The sequence below is a fragment of the Microtus ochrogaster genome, linkage group LG8 (genome assembly GCF_000317375.1).
Source record: "Microtus ochrogaster isolate Prairie Vole_2 linkage group LG8, MicOch1.0, whole genome shotgun sequence".
Classification (NCBI taxonomy): Eukaryota; Metazoa; Chordata; class Mammalia; order Rodentia; family Cricetidae; genus Microtus; species Microtus ochrogaster.
In genome coordinates, this window is record NC_022033.1 from 17,664,910 (window position 1) to 17,691,311 (window position 26,402).

The 26,402-nt window shown below is 37.0% G+C and overlaps 1 protein-coding gene across 2 annotated transcripts in view; it reads right to left on the minus strand.

Moving 5' to 3' along the window:
- Nucleotides 1-26,402, minus strand: part of Top1 (DNA topoisomerase I) — a 79,811-nt gene that overhangs the window by 15,885 nt on the left and 37,524 nt on the right. Inside the window, exons 6-13 of one of the 2 annotated variants that reach the window (XM_005362993.2) lie at nt 24,563-24,658; nt 22,250-22,325; nt 20,844-20,950; nt 10,483-10,598; nt 5,753-5,874; nt 4,862-4,984; nt 1,807-1,994; nt 1,410-1,554 (exon numbers count right to left, since the gene is read on the minus strand). In XM_005362993.2, coding sequence (XP_005363050.1) covers nt 1,410-1,554; nt 1,807-1,994; nt 4,862-4,984; nt 5,753-5,874; nt 10,483-10,598; nt 20,844-20,950; nt 22,250-22,325; nt 24,563-24,658 — 973 coding nt within the window. Of the gene's footprint in view, nt 1-1,409; nt 1,555-1,806; nt 1,995-4,861; nt 4,985-5,752; nt 5,875-6,074; nt 6,362-10,482; nt 10,599-20,843; nt 20,951-22,249; nt 22,326-24,562; nt 24,659-26,402 lie in introns of those variants that run through there. The other variant, XM_026787089.1, reaches the window with a different exon arrangement.

Below are 26,402 nucleotides of genomic sequence, written 5' to 3' on the forward strand. Positions count from 1 at the left end.
AAAAAAGAAAAAAGAAAAGAAAAACAACTAGGGGCTCAAGAGATGGCTCAGCAGATAGAAGCACTGGCTATTCTTTCTTCCAGAGGACCCCAAAACTCATCGCCAAGCACCCACATGGCAGCTCATAACTGCCTGTAACTTCAGTTTCAGATGATCTACACCTTCACACAGACATACATGCACACAAATGAGTGCATATGAAATAAAAATAAACTATAAATTTAATTTTAAAAAACTACTCTATTAATAACAGTTACCTTTCTTCTAACACAACTGAATCCTTACACAATTTGCCCACCAACCTTCAAGTGTGTCAAGGAATAAAACTATAGCTTACCACTTCTATAGCTCTGTAAGCTAATTACACGAGGGAGAATAGCATGATTTTTAACTTTCTTTCTCTACTCTCCTTCTTGATTCTATACTTACTCAGAACCAGAAAAACATACCCAGGTGGTATTTTTCAATAAGAAAATAGAGACATATGTCAGACCACAGGGTGTAAGCTATAAAGTATACATCTATCTACATAGCTTTTTCCACCTCTAACTCGCAGATATTAACAAACTAAATCCTTATAAACAAGTGTTTCAAAAGTCTTTAGCTTCAGACTATTGAATGGAAAACAGTTCTAGATTACATAGAACTAATCCCTTGGCTGTTTTTGCTCTTTTAGTTGTAATTCATATTTCCACAATGTCTGATGGAGGAAGCTTGTAGAACTCTTCAGAGCATATAGCTAGTTAGCTAACAAGAGAGCAAGACAGTCCCTTTCAATAAGTCTAATAATTAAAAACACCACGAGTGTGTAAGATAATATATGGTGGGCTTTCAATACATGAAATCACATCTGTTCTTAAAGGAACTTATTCACGTGAGGCCTTAGAAAGCCAATATATAAAACTCTAGGTTTTATAGCTTGTATCTACATTCATAGAAAATTCCTACACTTCTCACATCCTGACTACCAGACAGTAAGCAGTAACTGTGAATGCAAGAGATGCATCTGCACAATTGCTATTACCATAAATACAATAGGACACAAATGGAAACATCTTTGGGAGGTTAGCAGGTAATGATAACCATGAAAGCACTTGCTTCCTTTGAGGGAATGAGATGAGGTTTGTTTTGTTTTTAATTTGGGGGGGGGGGGGATTGGGGAGATGGGTATTTCAAGACAGGGTTTCTCTGTTGTAACAGTCCCGGCTGTCCTGAAACTTGCATGGATGCCAGGCTGGCCTTGAACTCACAGAGACCCGCCTGTCTCTGCCTTCCAAGTGCTTCTGCTAGGCAGAAGGTCTAAGTTTTGAACTTGTTAAAGTTTTAAACTTGTAAAAGCACACTGCAAGGCAATAAAAAAAGAAAGAGATTATCAGCCCCACCAAGGTGTAGCCTATAGTTATGCTTACCTTGATTCGTGAACTGGGATTCAACATGATGTATTTAATAGAACCCTGGATATTCTCTGTCCAGGAGACCAGCCAAGTAACCTTGTTATCATGTCGGACTTCTTTCCATTTATGTCCTGGAGGAGGAGAAGGAACCTTGGAATCTCTGTGAAAATAACCATGTAGACTAGGTAAATAAAATGAAAAGTGACAAACCATGTCCCTTTTCATAACCAGAAGTGGACCTATCTGCTAAGTATGTATTTTCAACCACCTCCCACCCATCGCAATTCTGAACAAAAACTTGGAAATCTACCCGTGGAAACATAAAAAGCTCTTTTCATAGCCCCATCCACCAGCTTTGAGGAAAAAGCTCTGCATCTCAAGTCTACCCCTAAAGATGAACCTTCGTGCTCACTTGCTACAGTTAATAATGATGTCCTCAGGCATGATCCTTCTCTTCAGCATGCCCATCTTGGGATGGTTACCCCGGCCACGGAAAAGCCCTGGAGGCTCTATCTTGAAGTTGGCAATCCGTTCTCTATGATTATCCATAACACAAAAGCCATATTCTTTCAATAATTTTTCATTTTCTTCTTTGATTTTCTGAAATAAGAGCAAGGAAGTACTTTATTTTAAACTCCTGCCTGCTAAAACTTAACTTTATCTCTTGTGAGAGAAAGACCAAGAGGTAAAGACCAAAATTTGCTCAGAAATAAACTCAAATAAAGGAAAATGTCTACTAGATCTTAAACTTATACATAATAAATTGCCAAAAGATCTACTGAGAATAAATGACTTTATACAGGTTCTCACTTGTGTCTTTTGTAGTACTGCTGAACTAAATCTAATGTATAACAGGTAAGTACTCTATCATTGAGCTACAGCATCAACCCTTGGTCGTCTATTGTAAAGAATACAGACCTATGAATGTCACTTATTTTCAATTCAACTTAGTTTTAAAAACATGCTCTCGCCGGGCGATGGTGGCGCACGCCTTTAATCCCAGCACTCGGGAGGCAGAGGCAGGCGGATCTCTGTGAGTTCGAGACCAGCCTGGTCTACAGAGCTAGTGCCAGGACAGGCTCCAAAGCCACAGAGAAACCCTGTCTCGAAAAAACCAAAAAAAAAAAAAAATGCTCTCATGCATCATGTATCCCAGGATATCTTCAAACTCTCTACAACTTAAAATGATCTTAAATTTCTGATTTTCTAGTCTCCACTTCCCAAGGATTGATTGCTATTACAGAAATGTACCACCACCATGCATGGTTTTATGCAGTTCTGGGAGCCAGGGCTTCATGCAAGCCACCTTCAGGCAAATGAGTTGCTGCAGTCCCAGTTCTACCCAGATATTTTTAAATGTTAACCTTAAAAATTAATACTGTGGGGGTTAGAGAGATGGCTCAGAGGTTGAGAGCACTGGCTATTCTTCCAGAAGTCTTGAGCTCAATTCCCAGCAACCACATGGTGGCTCACAACCAATCCATGATGAGATCTGGTGCCCTCTTCTGACATGCCGGCTGAATAATGTATACATAGTAAATAAATATATCTTGTATCCTGTCACTTGTATTGTTTTAATAAAATGTTGATTGGCCAGTAGCCAGGCAGGAAGTATAGGCAGGGCAACGAGAATCTGAGCATTCTGGGAAGAGGAAAGACTGACTCAGTTTGCAGTCTTAACCCAGACACAGAGAAAGATGAGAATGACTTACTAATAAAAGGTAGCAAGCCACATGCTGACACACACAAGAATTATAGGTTAATGTAGGATGTAAGACTTAATAAGAAGTCTGAGCTAATAGGCCAACCAGTTTATGATTAATGCAGACCTCTGTGTTATTTCTTTGGACTGAAGAGTTGCAGGACCGGGCAGGACAGAAACCTCTGTCAAAAAAAAAAAAAAAAAAAAAAAAAAAAAAAAAAAGGCACCCAAAGTGGGGCAACTATAATCCACATAAAATTTGAGAGAGCTTGGGAAGTAATCCTAGACACAAAAGAACAACAGAGTTAAGCACGGCTTCTTGGTAGCAGCATTTTCTCAGGTGAGCTCTCTTTGCTAGAGGCAAGTGTGTCTCATTTAAGAGAGACTTCCTGACTCAGCTTTAGTTGAAAAAACGTTGCAGCCCCATTAAGAGGCCCCACCCACCACAAAACACTTAAATAGTGTTTAAGAATACCCAACAGCATGCTTCTAGGTGGTGTCCAGGAACCTCTGTCAACACTGCCTAGTTACTGTTTTTGGCTATTAGACAGGGCCTTGCTTTCTTTAAACTCTTGATCCTCCTGGCTTACATCTTCCCAGTTCTGAGATTATAAGAGTTCAACATCATGGCCCATAGATGAATGAATTCCATGTAGTGATTCAATAACCAAGCCTTGCTCGACTTACTGGCCACAAGTAACCTTGCCAGGGGCCTAGACAAGGCAATGTTTATAACAGTGTTGTTATTTGGACTAGTATTACAAGAGCAAGGTCCAAAGTAAACTCTATATTTAAAAACACTGGTGCTGTAGAAATGGCTCCATGGTTAAGGCAGTTCCTAGCACCCATGCTGGGCAGCTCATAACCTCATGTAACAGCTCTAGGCAATCTGACATCTGGTCTCCAAGTGTAACCACATACACATGCATGCATTCAAATACAACTAAAAACTTAAAATTTCCCTAAGTAAATAATAGACCAAATTTCAGTGACTTGGAAAACAACAGATAAAACGAACCTAAAATGAAAAATGGGAAATGGGATTAAAGGCATGTACCAACACAGCTAGATAATTGCCATTTAGAGTAACTCAATAATCTAAAAGAATGGACCAAAATAATATTAAGTTACTTAAATTACAAGTCCTTTAAAATGCCAAGACTACAACACCATAAAGTACAAAAATCTCTTTGAAATTCTTAACTTCTGGATGCTGGTTAGGCATAAAACCTACCTTAAGATTTCTCTAAATTAGGGCTTGGCAACTTTTTCTAAATAGAAAATATTTTAAGATTGAAGGCTCTATTGTTTGTTCCAACTACTCAGAATATGAAAATAGCCACATCTGTTTATGAAAACAGGTGGCTCGCAGAGAACACACATATTAGATACTAAAGGACCTTTCATAATAAGTGTAACCAACACTGGGGAATGGAGATGGACAATAGTGGATAGATACCAAAGGAAAATATCTCAAAACAATGGGTAGGCACATGGTCAGTATTATTTCATGTGTCTTAAACCTGAGTACCTGTAGCTGCTGAGGAACATGGCTCCTCAGACTTAAACGCTACAGCGGTAAAGTTATTGATTGTTACTGAAGTACTCACAAAGCTCATTCTAAATTAAAAAATCATAGACTTTACTAAGTGAATCTTTAACACAAAAATAACATTAACGAAATTAATGTTATGCCACAAGAATCAATAAAATTAGACAAGTAATTACTATTCAAAATTTTCTAGTTTAATAAATTCTATCATACCAGTTTTTCTTCCTTGCTCATCTGCTTCCGAGCTTCCGACTGGGCTTTGAAATACTGGCTCATTTGTGTGAAGTCGCATTTGCTTAGGTTGGTAATTGTATTTTTCTCGTCATTAGTCATTTCCTAGTTAAATAAAAAGATATAAACATATTGATAAGTTCTCCTATTTCTAGATGTCTAGAAAGGTAGCCAATCTCGGTAAAGTATTTTTTTCTGGGGGGGAGGGGCGGGCTGGAGAGTTGTTCTGTTATAAACTGTATTCTTTTAATATAAAAATATTTTAAGTGACTTATCATGGAGAAAAACTACTCATTTTTGAGGGGGATTCTTGACAAAAATACAAACCTTAGAAACACATTAATCAGTTACTTTAGGAATGAGAGAAACACTTTTTCTTATTTTCCTGTAGAACTACTACTCCTGTTCTTATTAAATCTGGCTTTAGAGAGCCTTAGTTGGTAAATTTTAACTCAGCTTGTTTACATTATCCAAGTGGAGACAATGCAATTTTTACCTAGGCTAACAGTATAAGTAGAGCCAATATGAATTAAAATGGAATATGAGTCAGATTATTCCTGTGCAGAGACAGCACAGGACAATCCCTGCAAAAACAAACTTTCCTTTGTTCAGCTAGAATCAGGGTTTTCTGTTTAACCATCTGATCAATTCTCCTTCCTGTGTCACATGAAAGCTGAGAGAAAAAAACATTTAGACATACATCTTTTACTATAGTAAAATTCAAAAAAAAAAAAAAAGATTGATTAAACTATAGTTTGCTTTTTAAAAAAAAAAAAAGAAAAAAACAAGCTATTAAAATATTAATGCATGGGCTTTACCTCCCAGTCAGCACTTTTGTGAACTATTAAGATATGAACACATGGGCCATAATACCTTTCTCCAATCTTTAAAGAAATTTTTTCTGAATATTTCCTTAGTAGTATATTCATGGTCAAGCATTTTTGCAAAGAATGTAGCTACTTCTTCTGCTTTGGGACTCAGCTTCATAACTTTACCTAAAGGAAGAAAATGGTTCAAATCAGTGAGGAACATCATTCATATTCTATGTGTACTGAATACTGGAGACATCTTTACTGATGGCTTACCTCTCCAAAGTGTACAGAGGTCTGCTGATACATAATTATAACAACAACAGAGCAACAAACTGTTATATATCTACTTATAAAATTTCTCCTTCTCTTTAGTAGATATTTACCTGGGTCTTTTTTTGGAGACTATGCCAGTTAATTGTTCCCAGGTGCCTGCTCAGGACAGGGATGACCTGGGGAAGGCCCAGCCACTCTTCCTTTTCCTTTCAGCAAGCAGGGTCCTTTACACCTCTTCAATGGTTTTTAAAAATCAAATCCTCAGAAGGACTCCTGCCACTGCTAAGCTAAGCAGCCTCTGTTCAAGAAGAGGAGGAAAGGATAGGGGCAGGGAGTGGAAGAAAGGAATTGTGGGGGAAAGAAATAGGCATCTTTCTTCTTCAAAGTTACGTGGGTGGAATATGAATAAAAATATATATTCATAGCAGGCAAGCCTAGATTTCCCACATTAAAAAAAAAAAAAAAACTAAATAAGACCTTCCTCTAGAACCTTGCTACATAAAGTATGGTTCACAGACCAAAAGCATCACACACAAGTCTGTTATAAATAACAAGTTTGAGAGGCCTCAATCCTAGACCTAGAATCAAAAACTGTATTGTGTGTGTGTGCGCATGTGTGCATGCGTGCCTGTGTGTATGTATGTGTGCAACAGCGCCCATGTAGGGGTCAGAACCTTGCCTTCCATCTTATTTTTGTAATAAGGTCACTCTGGTTCACTGCTACATTATCCATAACTGGCACAAAAGCTCATGCCATTCCTCCATAGGGACATGATAGAATTACAGACAAGCATGCTACTTCATCCAACTTTGATGTGGGTTCTAAGAGAACAACCTTAGGTCATTAGGCTTGAACAGCAAGTACTTTACCCACTGACTCATCCTCCTAGCCAGAAATGGCACTTTTGCAACACTAGTGTACACATAGAGTTAAATACATTGCAACTAAAACACTGGGAACAGCACCAGGAACTCACCTCTTTCAGAAAATCCCAAACAATCCACAGCACAAGGTATGGCTGGGTCTGGGCAGCATATAAGTATATGTAAAAACTGTTCTTAAAAAGCCCCTGTGTTCATAAGGAAAGCCACTAAACTAATAAGGGAATTCTGGAGGAGGCATAGGTTTTGTGTATCTTAGATCATAACCATCAGCGAAAGGAAAGTACGAGTTTAACCTATCAAATATTCAAAGAGAATATTGTATTCCTAGGGCCAATTTCTATCTTTTCTTTAAAAACAAAAACAAAACAAACTTTATAATGCTATAAAGAAGTACAATAACATTTGGCTGCATTCTAAATGAGATTAAATATAATCCCACGCATTTACAATTATGTAAGTACTAATAATTCAAAAGTATTCACATTCATTACAAAAATCTAAAAGTTAACCAGAAGCCTACTCCTTGTACAGTTCAGAAGACATCTTATCTTATAATGGCTGGAAGAGCTCTTCCTGGCTGTAGGAACACCGGGAATACAGGACAAAACTGAAACTTGTGTTGTAGCGGAGGATCAGCTTAGAAGACGTAATTTAAAAGGCCAATAGGTGGTGTAGTTCCTCCTCGGTCCTTCAAGCTTCTGTTTTGAAAAAAGACTTTGAGGAAGAAGTTTCTGCTCCTCCCCCACCCCACCCTCAGGTATGAATTAGAGTTGCTACCAAAACTGCAACATGTTTCAATAATGAAGCCAAGGTGGCACTGGCCTATAACTATACCATTCAAAAGGCTGAGACAGGAGGATTGTGTGTTTGAAGCTAGTCTAGGCTATAGAACCACTGTCTCAAAACAAAAATAGATTAGGAACAAATTTAAATTAATGAGTTCCCTGATGTTTCACATAAACTAAATATTCAATAATGTTTTTATTTTGGGGATGAGGGTATCTTTGGAACTATTTCACTGGGTTTGTCCCAATAAAGTCACTACTATGACTCATTTTTGTTGTAAACAGGCTGTGGAAAGATTAAACAAGCGCTCCTACAGTATAAGTTTCCAGCAACAGTACTCTGTGAAGGAAGCTGAAAGCCTGGAAACAGAAACTGCTGAGTCAGCGGTCAGTGAAGGTTCAGAGCTGAGGCTGCCATTCTGTGCCTCAGCAACCAGGTCCTGTCTACCAGTACTTACTTATCAGCTTGGATTAACAAGTCAATTAGGAGTTTTACAGCCATGGGGAGGAAATACCAGGAGAACCAACAGAGAAAACACCAGTGTTCCTATAGTGGAGGGCTAGGAAAATGGAGGAATGAACCATAGCCAACAATGTGCTTTTCCGGGCCTTAGTTTCCTATACTGAAAAGTAGGAGAAACCCCAAGAGAAAGGATCTAGTATCCATTCCTTCATCACCTTGACTTTCACAGTGTGGCTTTTCCAGCTCAGCTTTCTAAAGCTAATAAGCCCAGACAGGTTACAAAATACCAGCAATTGTCTTTTCCAAGGCCTTAGATTTTATGTTCTCATCAAGAAGTTTAACTTCAAGTATTTTTATAAGAGTCTCCAGGAATCACCCAGTATGTAGGTTATCTTGTACTTTTTGATCAAACTGTTTTGCAGTCAGACCATGAAGTGTTTTATGCTGTCAACTTCTTAAATAGTTTGAATTAGTAGTTTCTATCTACTGATAGGATTTGAGTGTCTGAATACAAGCATATTCATTTTCCTGATGTACAGAATGAGCCCTATGGTCAAAATTAGTTGAACATCCCTCATCGGAAACATCTGAAACCAAAAGTATTTAGGCTTTCACTTCTCCCCCATCCCCATCCAGATTTTGTGGTGCTTGATGTGGGGTATGTATGTGTAAAGAAATGAAGTATCAGGCTGGGCATGATGATGCACATTTAATTCCAGCGCTCAGGAGGTAGAGACAGGTAGACCTCTGAGCTCAAGGCCAGCCAAGGCTAGGTAGTGAGACCCTGTCTCAAAAAATTAATAAATAAAAAAGAAAGAAAGAAAAAAAGGAAAAAAAAGAGAGAGAAAGAAATGAGTTATGTTGAGGATGAGACCCAGGTTTATAACAAATTTGTTTCATACATTGTTTTAAATCCTAAAGTAATGTCACATAATCTTTAATGATACGGAGCACACAAGTTTCACTTTTTTTTTAAGTTGCACGTATTTATTGTGTGTGCATGTGTGTGTGCGCGTGCGTGTGTGGGTGCGCGCGCGCGCACAATGTGGTGGTCACTAACTAACAACATGCAGGAATTGCCTGCTTCTTTCACCATGTAGACACTAGGGACTAAACTGAGGTCATCAAGCTTCACAGCAAGTGGCCTTATGGAGCCATCTTGGTGATCCTAAACACTTCATTTTGTAGTGTCATGTTGTAATTTAAATTTTAAAAAACTTTCCTGATATAAAGATTTCAAATGTTGGATGCTAATAAGCCTATTCTATCCTAAACCCACAGGCATCCACAGTCCTGAAGCAGTGCTGATGAACAAAGACATTCTAAATAACTGAGTGCTTGTCACAGGTACTTCTTAGTAACTATCCTGTCCAGTGTTTCTCCATATTGGTAAACAGACTATTTGGTTCAGAAGCACCCTGTCCTACCCCTCATTTATTAAAGGGGACCAGAGATACTTAGTGAATCTTAAGCATACGTAGGGTTTGAGAAACAAGACTCTAGCATCCCTGGACAGAACTTTTGAAATGAAGGGGTGAGTTGGATATCATCAACTGTCAGTACACTGTCAGTAAAAGGTTTGTGAAAGACTACTCTCAAATCTCTCATCTTAAGGACAAAAACACAGATGATATAACTCTCAGCCAATTTGGAAAGGTCCAAGAAAACCAAATAGACCAAGTAAGGCGGCACATGCCTAGGAGCAGAGGCAGGTCGATGAACTGAATTCAAGACCAGCTGATCTACCTTAGCAAGTTCAAAGCCAGGTAGAGCTCTGTAGTTAGAAAATGTCTCAAAACAAACAAACAAATAAATAAAAATAAAAGTAAATAAACAAAAACAAGAGACCTAGGCAGAACATTCCTTTAAAATTCACCCATTGAAGACAGTGTTACACTACATAGTGAGTGATACAGTTTATGATTTCTATCTACAGGCTGAATGAAGGCAGCTAAATCCTTTGTCAAATACTATTTCTAATGATAAGCAGTTTATTGGTATATATTATTATCACCAAAATAAAATGCTAGTATTTGAGTAAGGCTTTTCTAACAAATCCTCAGGACAGAACAGCTTTACTACTTCCTAGAAACTGAGTTCCGATAAAAGCCTTCCATGAGCTGACAATAGGCTGGCTATGAGCCCCAAAGATAAACCTTTCAGGATTACAGATAAGATACCAATAGCCCCTTTACTTACGGTATTTTTTTTTAAGCAGCAAATGGGCCCTTATGAATTAAGCACCCAAGGTTCCTTTCCCAAACCACACAAGGTCAATAAAGTGAAGCAACTACATAGGACTGTCCAGCAGAGGCGGCGCCTTCACTTTCTATCCCAACAGAAGCAAACTCTTAGTCAAAATTCAAACGACCTGAAATAACTCACCATCATAGTAAAACTTGACACCCTCTGGGAGAGGCTCATATGGTGGAGCAAAGACAGGTCCTTTATGTTCTAAAAATTTCCACTTGATGCCTTCAGGATAGCGTTCTTCCTCCCACCTTTCAAAGACAAGGCACAAAATTATTAAGTGATCCCTTTATGTAATAAAAAAGATTCTCACCTATCAAATGCTAAAATAATTAAGCAACTGATGGTACTCATTCAAAGGCTGGATAAGAATAACCTGCTTCTTACTGAAAAGGCAACAATTTCAAGCTTGATGAAAGAATGTGGTGACTATTTCATTTAACAGTTTCAGTACAAAGATAGTAGATATAAAGACCATCATTCAAAGAGCCCAGCAATAACTAGTGAATATGAAAATGGGGATAACTGTTCTACCATGGTACTCTAACAATATGCCACAGTGGTATACGCAAAGGAGGCATTACTATACTGATGAAATGCGGGTGAAAGTTTAAGGAAAATTACAAAACACAGGCAGGCAAGATGTCACACGCCTATAGTCCCAGCACTCAGAAGACAGATGCAAGCAGAACTCTTGAGTTGTAGGACAGACTGGTCTACATATCTAGTTCTAGGACAGCCAAGGCTATATAGACTTTGTTTTAAGAAAACAAAACAATCAAACAAAAAAGTTCAAATGTAACAAGTGGATTGAAATAGTTTAACTGAGGCACACTAAGTTTAAGGAAGTTAAATATATCCAGCTAGATAGCAAACACTTGCAAAATTCTAAATAAACCGCAGGTTAAATAATTTTCTGAAACGCTTTTATTTAAAAGAAAATCAAAACCAGGCAGTGGTAGCACATGCCTTTAATCACAGCACTTGGGAGGCAGAGGCAGTCAGATCTATTTGAGTTCAAGGCCAGACTGGTCTACAGAGCAAATTCCAGTACTGGCTCCATAAGCTACAGAGAAACCCTGTATCGAAAAACCTAAATAAATAAATAAATAAATAAAATCAAGCATGCAGAAAAACTATGGATAAAATAATTAACTGGATATATACAAAGAACTATTAAAATATATTACATTTCTATTTTGACTAATAAAGTTAGTTGTGGATAAATATACTTTTGCTATTATCCTTATAAAAGTGATCTTCTAATACATAGTTACAAGATATATTATCAGATCTAGCGAAGTCAATACTTTTCTAGTGTCATTCTTGTATTTAGTATGATTATAAATTCATCAATGAGTTCCAATGTATTTTACAGGTCAAGATCTACTGGAAGAGCATGCATTGCATTTGGCAGATGATTCTAATACCTCCTTTACACAGATTTACACAGTTTGAAAAGAAATCAGCTAGATAGAATGGCATCTGACATACAGATTACTTTAACACTCAAATTCCATCTTTACTGCTACCTCCAAACAAGAAGAATTTCATGGACGCCTATTCTGGTTTGAGGGCTTTGTTTTAGTTTTCCTGAGACAATGTTTCTCTGTTGTAGCCCTGGCTATCCTAGAACTTGCTCTCTAAACCAGGATGGCCTCAAACTCAGAGATCTGCCTGTTTCTGCCTCTCAGGAGCTGGGATTAAAGGCATGTGCTGTGTGTGCCACCACTGCCTGGTTTGTTCTGCTACTATTTAATTCCAAGTCCAACATTTTTATAAGAAACACGAATCCCATCAAGTTGTAATAATAATGTTATATAAAACTGCAGTCAACATATACTGTCAAGTAATTTTTAACAAGACTTATGACCATCCAATGGTTAGAATACAGATTCTAAACACTGGAGTTTGCAAACAGGACAAAATAACAAAAGTTAACACAAAATGAACCTAGAAATTAAAATTCTAAATATAAGAGTTAAAATGCATTTGGACATCTAGGAGAAAATAAAGGGAAACAGCTTCACAACATTGGGTTTAGCAGTGATTTCTTGGACATAATACCAAAAGTAACAACGATAAAACTATACATAAGTTGGGCGACATCAAAAGTAAAAATACTTTTGGATCAAATGGCATGTTCAAGAAAGTAAAAGGCAATCCACAATGAAAGAAAATATCTGAAAGCTGGAAATGCAATAAAGGGTTAATATGAATACACAAAGAACTCCTTGTTGGGTCTAATGGCATGGGTCTACAGTCCACGTAACTTGAAAGGCTGAGGGAAAATGAAAATTTGAGCCAGGAATCCAAGGTCAGCTGGGGGCAACCACAAGGGAGGCTGATTCCTCTCTCTCCCCCACAATCAAATTTGCATTTATTTACTTGTATGAATATTTTGCTTACATGCATGTATGTGCACCATGTGTGCATTTTGGATTCCCTGAAAATGGGGTTACAGACATCATTATGTGAGTGCTAGGAATCAAACCCGGGTCCTTTGAAACAGTAACAAGTGCTCTTTACCACTGAGCCTTCTCTCCAGCCCAGGAGGCTAATTCTTAAACAAAGAAACAAATGCTGGGTAGCAATAGTAGAAATGCCTCCAGAGTATACAAGGATTCTAACTTCTATTTCTGTCCCACCAACATTTTTTGGTTCCCATCTTAATATGTCTCATTGCAGGTTTGTAAAAAAGTCTGTGTAGTCTCTTTGATTTAGGTTAAGATGACAAATTTTATGTGCATTTTAAATATACATTCACATGACATTACAAGTAAGGATTTAAGAATGGAGCTAGAAAACATCATTTTGAGTAAGGCAACCCAGACCCAGAAAGACAATTATCATATGTATTTACTCATAAGTGGTTTCTAAACATAAAGCAAAGAAAACCAACCTACAAATCACAATCTCAGAGAACCTAGACAACAAAGAGGACCCTAAGAGAGACATACATGGATCAAATCAATATGGGAAGTAGAAAAAGATAAGATCTCCTGAGTAAAGTGGGACCATGGGGATCATGGAAGAGGGTTGAAGGGGAGAGGAGAGAATGGGAGGGGAGCAGAGAAAAATGTTTTAACTCAATAAAAAATATACTATATGAAAAAACAACTATTTTTTTAAAGTGAAGATTCTTATAAAGTCTAAGATCTGAAAGGAACAACAAAGTCCTCCTATAACCAACTTTACAGACAAGAAAATACTCTACTAGCTGATGACAAAAGCCTGGATGCAGGAAAATATCTAATCCCAAACCGACTACTCTCCAATTCAGAGAAAAAGTCTGCAACCATGTGAAAGCTTCTTAAAGTGGCTTAAGTCTGTTGTAACAGTCATAGTGTAATTGTGGAGGGGTTCAGAACATCATGTTTCCCTTATATTCCTGTCAGCAACTCTATTGTTTCAAAATTAAGACTCCAAATCATTTCTTACAATTCCTCCAAATTCAAACGGTTTTTCTTCTGGACTATGACAACTTAATACTTAAGCAAATTAAGAGATTCAATGAAAGCCAGGTGGTGATGGCACACATCTTTAATCCCAGCACTGGAAAGGCAGGGTCTCTGAGTTTGAGGCCACCTGGTCTACAGAGCCAGTTTTAGAACAACCAGAACTGTTACACAGAGAAACCTTGTTTTCAAAAAATAAAAGGGGGGGACAGAGAAAGATTCAATGATTTCCTGAAGAAAAAAACTTCAGTTTAGCCAGAAAAATGGAACATATCCTCCAATATATCAGCATTATTAGAGCGACATATATTACTGTTCAAATAAAATTACTTTGTTTGCCTTTGAACAACACCCCACACACATTCCACCAACTAAGAAATGTATGTATTCAAAATGTCTCCTCGATTGAGGGTTGGCTTCAAGTTAAGTAGCAATTTTATTAAAAGAAAAAAAAGTTTGCTTGGAAAAAAAAGTGCAGCAGTGCAAAAAGGAATATAAAGTAGAAAAGTAGGTGCGCATGCTTTCTCAAGTCAAGGTCTCCAGATGTGAACAAGTATCTCACCACGAAACTTTATGACCTATAAAAATTCAGAGATTAAAACCCAACACTGTAGATTTCTAGAAGCTATCTACTAGAATGAAGGGAAGATTAGATGTGAGAAGAATACCAACAATCCATATTCATTGTTTTTTTTTCTTTTTTATTTAATCATTATCACTGACATGACCCACAAGTCCTGGTCTTTTAATACTAATTCCTTTACAATATTATATTCCTAACTTCTTTTAGCACTTTCCTTGAAACACCATTCAAATTCCAACCTAGCACTAGTGATGAACTGTCCAGTTTCAAGTCTTTTCGTAAAGAATCGGTTGTTTAGAATTAATTTGGCTCTTGTTTTGTTTTCTTCTTTAAAGATGGGCAGTTGATTTGACAAGAATTTTTTTTAACACTACAAATTTATGCATGCTTTTCTTTTTTTTCTTTAAAGATTTACTTTTGTTTTATGTATGTGAGTGCTTGCATGCATGTGTGTATGTATATTATATACAATACACAGGTAGTGCACAGAGGGCAGTTACAGAGGATAATGAGCTACCATGTAAAGCTAATTGGGTCCTTTGTAAGAGAAGCAGGTGTTCGGGAACACTGAGCCATTTCTTTAGATCAGCCTTTGCAAAGTTTTCTTAAATCTGAGTGGAACTTGGTTCTACAAGGTCAGTCCAGAGACAAAAGTGTACTTAACCCAACACAGAGCAGAGCTCTATGCAGTTCTACCAGCTTACACTATGCCACTGGACAGTGTTTGAGACAAACACACAAACTGAACAATGAGATTTGATAAAAGCATGCGTAATCTACAGCAAAAAACTGTCAATTTCCAAACCAACTATCTTAAAAGGCTAGCTAGTTCCCCTCTGAACCAAAATAAAAAAAAAAAAAAAAGAAATAAAACAAGTTTTGATCTCTTAGAATAAATGTATGGCCAGAAGGGGAAGACTTGATTACCAAAGAAAGTAGAGCCAACTACAACAAACCTGGCTCTACAAGCCTGTTGCTCTCAGCATAGACTCCTAACTAGAACCTCAAGTGTGCATTGAGGATATAGCCTTCTAAGCACAGATGAGCAGGAAAACGAAAGCTGCTATACCCAACTGGCCCTTTAAGATACAAAAATATTTTGTCTGGAGTAAACCCTATGGATTAACTCTAGAATACCCAGGACAAAAACTAATTTACAGAGTTTCATTATTAATCTGCCTGTTCTTCCAGATTATAGTTTAACTATTGGTATGACTGGCCCTGATGAAATTATTCTGTCTGTTTACCTGTCTTCAGCCCTTAACCTGCCTGTTTTGACATGCTACTGCAATTAGACTAACTGGCCTTGAGAATAATAGCATCAGTTTCAGGCTTTTGTCCAGTTTCATCAACAAATTTTGAATAGAAGGAACCTGTACCATACCCTACCAGAATTTAATATTCACAACAGGGAGGACCATGATGAATACTCCTTGACCAACAACTTTAAGTAGAAAATAACCCTGCTTATTATCAACACCTGAATCATCTGTTTGATCTAACAGAAGTATATCAGGTTGAAAGCAGAGTGCATTGTTTTTTATTCTGTGATAACTAAGAAATGAATATGATTGACCAGGACTAAGAAATTATAAGTTCACCTGGAGACATAAAGCGACAAAAAAACTTCACCACTGAACTTAATTTGCAGCTAACTCAAATAGTTTCACAGATCTGTTTGCCAAGTAGGAGGATGATTTTCCTGCTTCACATCACCAATGATAAATCTGACTGAATGGAAACTCTATGGTGAGCCCTCGAGTATGATGTTAATGGAAATTATCATTCATTCAAGAGATTTGTAGGTTTCCTAAGGACAGGACAGACATTGCTCCTGGTGATTTTTATAATTTGATTGCCAAGGAAGAAACACCAACTACTATAAACAAACTTTATGGGCAAAGATTAAGCTCTGTACCTGGCCTTATCCCTGGATGTTGTTTTTTATTGCCGATTCTATCTTACTTGAACAACTTCCTGATATTTTTTGGAACCATCTCTTCCAGTTTTCAGTAGTCCACATGGTTTAGACACTTGTTGAATCTTGTGCTGGACATGATATTCCAACCTCATCAATCAGCATGTCCTTCTTGACTCTAGTGATTGGTTCAGGAATGGATGCATGATTCAAGTTTGTCCTAGGTGGTTTACTCAGTTGTAGAGAAGTTCTCTTTACTTAGATGCTTAAGTTTTGTGAGAGAAAAACTCAAACCAACAGGGCCTACTATGTTGAATGAGCCAGACAGAAAATGAAGCCAGTGCAGAGGAACAGAGCCAAAAGAGCAAAAGACTTGAGTTCCGATGACAACATTTATGCCCCTGGATCCAACTGTGCCTGAAGCTAGCGGTATATCCTCTGGACTTTGCAGTTATGTGAACCAATAAATACCCTTTTTGTAAAACAAAAAAAGAATTAATGTATGGCAACACTTGATAAAAACTTCATCTCTAAAAGTAAAACTAGAACAGTAAAGCCTACAAACGGCCCCTAATTATATACACACAGGGTAAGATTATATCTAAATTGGAACCCACAAAAGAAACAATGAGGCCACAGGGAGTTCCTAATAACAAGGAAATGCAGTCTACATTTCCTGAGTACCCAGAGAAATCCAAGAGACTGGTGATTACTCACTTAACCATCCTCATGATTCCTAATAACTAATTTACATAATCACTTATTTTAAAGTTTTACCAAAAGCCATAAATGGCACACACTTTTAATCCTAGCACTGGGAGGCAGAAGCAGCCTGTGATATATACTCTGTCTCAAAACCAAAAGGGAGTTGGGGCATCAAAGTGTATCACTATTCTGAGAACAAACTCTAGTAAAGATCAATCAATAAAAAAATGAAATAGAAGTCTGAAAAAAAACAAACAGCAACAAAAAAAGACATATACATCCTTTTGTTCTCTAATTCAGGTCCCTAGAAAGGCTAGAGTTCCCAAACTCTGTCATCTTCCTTTTTATACTCCCCTTTTAATTCCTAAGATCACATTAACATGCCATCATTGAGTACAGGAACACATTTCTGCTCTACTGTTCTCTACCACTTGGGCACTGTTATTGCCTATTCCTCAGAGGTGATGGGGACATTACTTTTCTAAAGAATCAAAGTCAGAGAGTAAATATAATTGAGTCTGGAAGCTACAAGTCAAACTGTGAGTAAAGGTTATTCCACAGATAAAAAATAAGAATGGGGAAAAGAAGCATTTTTTTTCCTGACTGGATCACTTGAAAAATTTTTTTTTTCACTTGAAAATTTTTAACAAAAATATAAATTAAACATTACTGGTATAATAGTTAAGTAAATAAACATAACAATATACAGCTATTTCAAAATTCTCAAAAGTAGAAAATAAAAGTTAACTACACCTACAAAAACACAGGCAGTAGATAATCTTATACCAGCAAAACTCAAAGAAGGGAAACTCTCTCTCTCCCCCATTACCAACAAAATAACAGGAATAATATTGGTCATTAATATTCCTCAATATCAATGAGCTCAATTTGCCAATAAAAAAGACACAGGCTAATTAATGGATACAAAAACTGGATCCATCATCCTACACACCTCAATTTAAATACAGGTATTACCTCAGAGTAAAGGATTGGGGAAAGATTTTCCAATCAAATAGACCTAAGAAGCAAACTGGTGCAGCTATCATCCTAACATCTAAAAAAGACTTCTAACCAAAATTAATCAAGTCATTTCATATTCAAAGGAAACATCCAGCAAGATGATGTCTCAATTTTGAACATCTATGTCACAAATGTAAGGGCACCCACATTTGTAAAAGAAACACTGCTAAAGCTTAAATCACACATAGAACCCCATGCAATTAATAATGGGAGATTTTTAACACCCTACTCTCACCAATGGACAGATTTGTCCAGACAGAAACAAAACAAAGAAACAATGGAACTAACAGATGTTATCACTCAAATGGACCAAACAGCTATCTATATAGAACATTTCATCCAAACACACACATACACACACAACCATCTTCTCAGCACCACATGGAACTTCTCCAAAACTGACCATATAAAGCAAGTCTCAACAGATACAAAAAAAATTCAAATAATCTCCTTATCAGATCCCCATGAATTGAAACTGGATTTCAACAACAGAAAGCCTGCAAACTCGTGGAAACTGAATAACAGTCTACTGAGTTACCACTGGGATAAGGAAGAAATAAAAGCTAAAGACTTCCTAGACTTCAATGAAAATGAACGCACAACATACCCAAACTTATAGGACACAATGAAAGGGGTGCTAAGCGAGAAAAGTTCATAGCACTAAGTACCTTCATGAAGAATTTGGAGAGATCTCATAAAAGCGACTTAGCAGCACACCTGAAAGCTCTAGAACAGAAAAGAAGCAGACACACCTAAGAGGAGCAGACAACAGGAAATAAACTGAGGACTGAAATCAATAAAACAGAAACTCTGTAATACAAAGTTAATACAAAGAATTCTCTATAATAGGAAGAATCAATGAAACAAAGTGTTGGTTCTTTGAGAAATTTCAACAAAATAAACCCATATCCAAACTAACTAAAAGGGAGAGAGAGAATATCCAAATAAACAAAATCAGAAATGAAAAGAGAGATGTAAAAATAACAGACTCAAAGGAAATCCAGAGAATCATTAGGTCATGAAAAACTGAAAAACTGTACTCCACAAAACTGGAAAATGTAAAAGAAATGGACAATTTTCTTGATTGATACCACTTGACAAAATTAAATCAAGATCAGATAAACAATTTAAATAGACCAATAGAAGCAGTCATTATAAGTCTCCCAATTTGAACACAAAACAAAACAAAAAGCTCGGGGCCAGATGGTTTTAGTGCAGAATTCTAGCAGATTTTCAAAGAAGAAGTAATACCAATACTCCTCAAACTATTCTACAAAATGCAAAAAACAGAAGGAACACTGCAAAATTCAATTTATGAGGTCACAGTCACCCTGATAGCCAAACCACACAAAGATCAACATAGAAAGAGAATTACAGATCAATTTCCCTTATGGACACAGGTGGAAATGTACTCAAGAAAATACTGGCAATGTGAATCCAAGAACACATCAAAAAGATCATCCACCATGACCAAGCAGACTTCATCACAGAGCTGTAGAAATGGTTCAACATACAAAAATCTATCAATATAATCCACCACATTAACAAACCAAAAGGAACTAGTTCTCTCCTTCTACCATATGAGTTCCGGGAATCAAACTCAGCTGATTAAGATTTGGCTACAAGCAAGCGCCTTTAACCAATGAGCATTCTCACCAGCCTAAAAATTTCAGTTAAAAAATTTATGGGACAGTACGATGGTTCAGAAAGTAAAGGTGTTTTTTTACATAAGCCTAGCAATTTGACTTTGATCCCCAGCAGCTACACAAAGGGAAAAGAGAATACCAATTCCAAAAGTTGCCCTCTAACGATCACACATACTCTCTGACACATACTCAACCCACATACATCATTTTTTAAAATCTATTTAATAATTAATTAATCTACGTATCCATTTTTTTAAATCTATTTTTTAAAAGCTGTTGCAGGTATGCATGTGGGGAGATGTGATCACATGTGTGTACATCCGTGGGGCTGCGGGTACTTGTGTATACAAGAGGTAAATGTCAAATATCTTCCTCATTACTGTGACCTTATTTATTAAACAGGCCCACAAACACCAAGAATTTGCCCATCTTTGCATCCTCGGTACTGGGGTTACAGATGTGTCCTTCCATGCTCAGCTTTTTACAAAGGTTTTGGGGATCTAAACTCAGGTTCTCATGCTTGTGCCGCAATCAATTAATTTATCAACTGATCTATATTACCCTAGCATGAACATTTTCATTTCTGATGTTTTAAATTAATAATTTCATTATGGTTCTGGTTGTATTTTGCTCTAAATGATCTTCACTTTTCTACAGTTACACAAACATCCATCAAGATATTCTTGTGGACGTTTCCTAAGAGGCAGCATTCCAAATATGATTTATCATAGTAAACACATTTCTAATAGCAATAAGGACAGAAGAAAGTATGATGATAATTCTCAGCATAAAGATAGATAGGCAGGCTTAGCCTAATTTAACATTATAGAGGGTACATATGCACTGAAATATTACATCACTAATAGCGATAATTTGTAAAAAATAAATGAACGCATTTGTGCCTTCCTGCTGTGCTGAATACCTTTCTATACATAGGCTACTTCTAAAACCTATTCAATGAGAAGAAACAAGTTTTGAGATCCGCTAGGTTTAAAGCTAGGAAATTACTTCATTAATACCCCAAAACTTATTTTAGCTATTCTTATAGAGATTAAGTATTTCCCTCTTAACTGTCAAGAAATTAACCTTAATAATTCAACTCTTGCTTAATTATGCTGCACAATCAAAGTGAGAGCTGACAGCTTAACCTAGTGCTGAAATGTTACCATTTCCACTTCTGCTCCTCTTCCTTTTTCGGCTTCTTTTTCTTGTTATCTGACTCAGCAACTTTCTTATCTTTATCTTTATTCTTGGGTTTTTTCAATTTGCCATCCTACAAAGAAAGAGAAAGCACTTAAGTCAGGACTAATTACACACCAGGAGGCTGTTTGGGTGAGCTAACCAAAAAAAACTATAGCCGGGCGGTGGTGGCGCACGCCTTTAATCCCAGCACTCGGGAGGCAGAGGCAGGCGGATCTCTCTGAGTTCGAGGCCAGCCTGGTCTACAGAGCTAGTTCCAGGACAGGCTCCAAAACCACAGAGAAACCCTGTCTCGAAAAAAAAAAAAAAACAACAAAAACTGCTGGAACCAGTTGGTGGTGTTGGTGCACACCTTTGAACACAGCACTCACTTGAGAGGCAGAGGTAGATGGATTTGTGTCTTAAACTGGTCTACAGAGTGAATTCTAGGACAATCAGAGATACAGAGAAAAACCTGTTTCAGGAAAAAAAAAATACTGGAACTAAAAGACCTTATATCTAATCCCCCATCGCCACAGATAAAAATTTATTGATAACTTATAATGAAGTCAGCTACTCAAACACTTCACTATCAATTCCATACACTGGTTTTCATTAACTAGAACTTCTGCTAAACAGATACTTCAGATCTAAAAAACTACAACCTTCTAACTGCAAAACCTGATTATCTCTTTAGCTCACTATACCAATGAATATTTTAAACATTTCACTGAAGACCTTTCTTCTTTCTTCTTGTGAAGTGAAAGGACCATCACACTCACAAGAGGCAAGCTAGTGTGTTGGCTCTAGACTCACAATGAATGAGAACAAATCCTGGTTGTACAATTCAGTGGTGTACAACCTCTAACAAACGATCAACCTCTCTAAACCTAAGTTCATGCATCCATCAGTAAGGATGGTGTTATAGTCATCATCTAGAACATTTTTCTGCAAACCTGCAGATGGTATAAATCCAAGTATCAGTTAACAACGCAAGCTATGAATAGACAGAGTAGACTCAACAGTAGCTAAGGATAACCTAAAGATACTCTGGAATCACTTCAAGATGTTGGCCACTCAGTGCCACATCCACAACTTGCCTGTACAACTTTTCTCCACTGTTACTACTACAACAAACCAATAAGTAAATCCCCAAAATTCATTTGGCTTCAAGAGTTGTTTTAGGAACAATGAGATGGCTCAGAAGTTAAAGGCACTTGATGTCAAACCCGATAACCTGAGTTTGATTTCCAGGAGAACCAACTTCTCAAAGCTGTCCCTTGATTTCTACATGTGCACCATGATATGCATAAACACACACAAAATAAAAAAAGAAAAGTTATGTTTTTAAGGTTGTTTTATTAAAACTTAAGCCTCAAAAACCTTTACTAACCTCTTCTTCTTCTAATTTTCTTTTCTTCTCCTTCTTGATATCTTCTGTCTTAATTTTCTTAGGTTTATAATCAGCACTAGAAAGGGGAACACGAATATGCAGTTAATGCAACTATGACTAAAGAGTTCTCACCTACAGGATTAGACTCTCCCAACTCTTGAAGTGTCCATGGCAGATGTGACTGCTATTATTCTTGACTGGGCATTCTATACTAACTGGAGCGGAACAAGTGAAGATCAGACAGGACTGGAGAGATGCTCATCTGCTAAGACCACTGGATGCTCTTGCAGAGGACCAAGGCTTAGTTCCCAGCAACCACATGGGACAGCTCACAATGTCTGTAATTCCAGTTTCAGAGGATCTAATACCTTCTTCTTTAGGCTGTGGGTACCAGGAATGCATGTGATACACAAATGTTCAACTCATAGACAAACAAATATGTATACACATTTTGTGTGTGTGTATGTCTGTGTGTTTGTGTGTGTGTGTGTGTGTGTGTGTGTGTATGTGTGTGTAGAATTAAAAAAGAAACAGACTAGAAAGCAATAGATATAACCCTATAAAAGAGCTGCCTGATGTGGGAGCTGAGAACTAAACTTGGATCCTCCAGAAAACAAAGCACTCACAACCACTAAGCCATTGCTGTAGTCAATATATTTGATTTTCAATTATTCAATGCATCTGAGTGTTCATATTCATATGGAGGCGAATGGACACCCTCAGCTGTCCTCTGAGGAACATTCTCCATCTCCTTTGAGACAAGGTTTTGTAGGGGTCTGGGGTTCACTAATTAAGCTAGACTAACTAGTCAGGGAGTCCCAGGAATTTTCCTGTCTCTGCCTTCCTGGTCCTAGGATTATAAGCATGTGCCCACAACACCTGGAATTTATATGTGGCTCTGAATCAAATTTAGATCCTCAAGCTCACAAGGTAAACACCAACTGTGCTACAGTCCCAGGCATTCACAGAGTATATGTAATAAGCTACATGGACTCAAACTAATAAATATAATGTATTGTCACTGGGTGAATCTAGGTAAGAGCCTTAAATAAATAACAAGAGCAATTTTGTTTTCTCTGTACTGAAGGTTCCCTATGTATCAAATGGTATAGATCCTAGAAAAGAAAAAAAAGAAAAATTGGGGCCGAGTCTCAGGTAGCCTAAGCTGGCCTCAAATCACTATGTATTCAAGAATGACTGAGTTTCTAATCCTCTTGTCTCTACTTCCCAAATGCTGATATTATAGGCATGCACTACCACATCCAGTTTAATGTGGTGCTGGAATCAACCTATTGCTTTCTGTGTGGTAGGTAAGCACTCCATCAATTGAGCTACATCCCTAACCCAATTTTCTTAATTTACCTGTAGTGTAAAATTAATGATAATTCTAAGTGACTAAATAATTTAAATATCCTTCATTAATTTTGTATTACTCGAAATTTCTATACTACATATGCCTATCATTTTAATATGAAAAAAACATGTTACACATAACTCCCATAAATTATTTGCTTAGCAAACCCAATTCTCAAAAATTAGAATCTATTACACAAAATGTCAACTAATGTAGTTTTTATTCATTAGATATACACATGTTTTATTTAAAGATATTTTAAGTATCTCTCCTCTTCTAATTCATTTTTAACGTCTTAAAATATTTATACACACATATACATGTGCATGCATACACATACGTAAAAGAAATACCACACACCAAAATTAACCAGACCCAAACCTCAATGAATGTCTATACTTAGAATAGGCATTCAAATAGAAACTCTGGAGTTTCACATTCAATTTTACATTTCAGTACTGAATATATTTTATGCACTTATCCAGCACCAAACAACAACAACAAAAATCCTTGACAAATCAGAACTAGAAAAACAATTAGCTTTATACACTTTTATAACTAATTTCCATCACCTACATTTAGTCCTTTTTCATGAGGCTTTCCTATTCTCTTTCTTCGTGGTATACAGTATTCACGTATACATTTGTGTTTACACACACACACACACACACACACACACACCTCATGAAAGAGTGGTTTTTCTTCTTTCTAAAATTATGTAACCATGCTTAATATTATACATATTAAATCCATCTATATTCCTGCATGAATTTTACTTCATTTTTCTTTAGAGATGAGTAGTATATACTCTTATTATCCATACACATGACATTTTCATTATCCATTCATCTATTGATAAAGAAGATTGATTCCATTTTTTTTTTTTTTACTACAGCATCCTTTTGAAACTGAAATTTCATTGAATGTTTCTCTTTAGTCAAACAGGAAGAAATACATACTCATCCTCGTCTCGAGGTCTCTTCAGTGGCTTTATATCCTCTTTAGGAGGAGCAAAATAGCTATCATCTTCGGGTTCATCTTTAATTCGTGGTGGACTAAAGAGAGAGAAAAAAAACAAAACAAAACAAAAGAGCTAGTTACTGATTCTAGTTACTAAAAAGTCTACATTATGTTAAATAACACAAAGTAGGTGCCTGGCTAGTTTTATGTCAACGTGACCCAAACTAAACTCTCATCTGAAAGGAAGAAACCTCAATTGAGAAAATGCTTCTGTAAGATCCAGCTGTAGGGCATTTTCTTAATTAATTACTGACTAATGTGGGACGGCCCAGCCCATCGTGGGTGGCTTTACACTGGGCTGGCAGTATTAGGCTCTTTTGCAGGTTGAGGAAGTCGTATCGAGCAAGCCAGTAAGCAGCACCCCTCCATGGCCTCTGCATCAGCTCCTGCCTCCAGGTTCCTGCCCAGCTTAAGTTCTTGTCCTGACTTCCTTCAGTGATGAGCAGGCATAATTCAAATATATCATTTCTTCTTCAAGTTGCATTTGGTCATGGTGTCTTATCAAAGCAATAGTAACCCTAATCAAGACTATAGGCACACTTCATCTTACCAAGGAAAGGATAAAGTACACATGTATTTTCAACAATCACTTTTGTATTCCATTATAAGCTTATAAAAATCTTACTTAGGTAATAATACTGTCTTCATATTATAGATAAACAGATAAAGGACTTTACTCCAAATAAACATTTTCTTTTCTCATTACAGTTTAGCTGCCTTTGTCAGTAGGTCTCAAATCATCAGAGGAATAAATTTAAATTGTTTTCTTAACTTACATGAAGGATCAACTATGTATGTGATCCATGTCCCACAAATGACCCTAACTGTTTTAACAACCCAAAATTAAATAAAGCCTCTACAAGGAAAGAAATAAAACCTACCTGCCTAAGCATGGTATGCTAAAATCATGCTGTGGCAATGGCATACATATTTTGTAAGTAGCACAGAAAAATGATCAGTTATACAAAATTACAACAAAAAGCTAGGAATTAAATAAGTACCAGAATAAAGTAAAGTTATTCTCATAAAGTCAAATTTTCCACTGTTCCAACTTGCTGGTTAGGTTTGTTACTTCACACAAAACATGCCTAGAATCTTTTGCTAAAACTCTGCCCTTTGAAAATAAAGAGGACACAGATTTTAGGATAGCAGATCAGAAATTGCCTGTGTGTTAAATGGTAAAGGACAAGAGCCATGATAAGAAAGAACATAATTTGGAGGCTGGAATGAATAAATAAATTAAGTAAATAAAATAAGTTGGAAAAAAGTAGATAACTACAAGGTCTGGAGGGAGCACTCAGTGGTTAGGAGCACATGCTGTTCTTTCAGGGGATTGGAGTTTGATTCATAGCAATTTTATCAGATGACTCACAAATGCCCACCCTCTTCTGGCCTCCACTGACACAAACACACATGGCATGCACACACGTACACACACCCACAATCTTTAATTATGATTGGAGAAATGGTTGATCAGTTAAAATCACTGGCTATTCTTCCAGAGTACCCAGATTCAATTCCAAACATGGCCGGCAGCATATTAACTCCAGGTCCAGAGGATCTAATACCTTCAACTCTGTGAGCAGCAGTCAAGTAGGCAGACAAAATGCCCATACAAATAAAATTAAAGTAAATCCTAATAAAACAACAGATAAAAGCTGAGCATTGGGCTGGTGATATGGCTCAGTTGTTAAGAGAACTGGCAGCCCTTGTAGGGGGTCATGAGTTCAGTTCCCAACAACCACATAGTGGCTCACAACCATCTATAATGGAATCTGA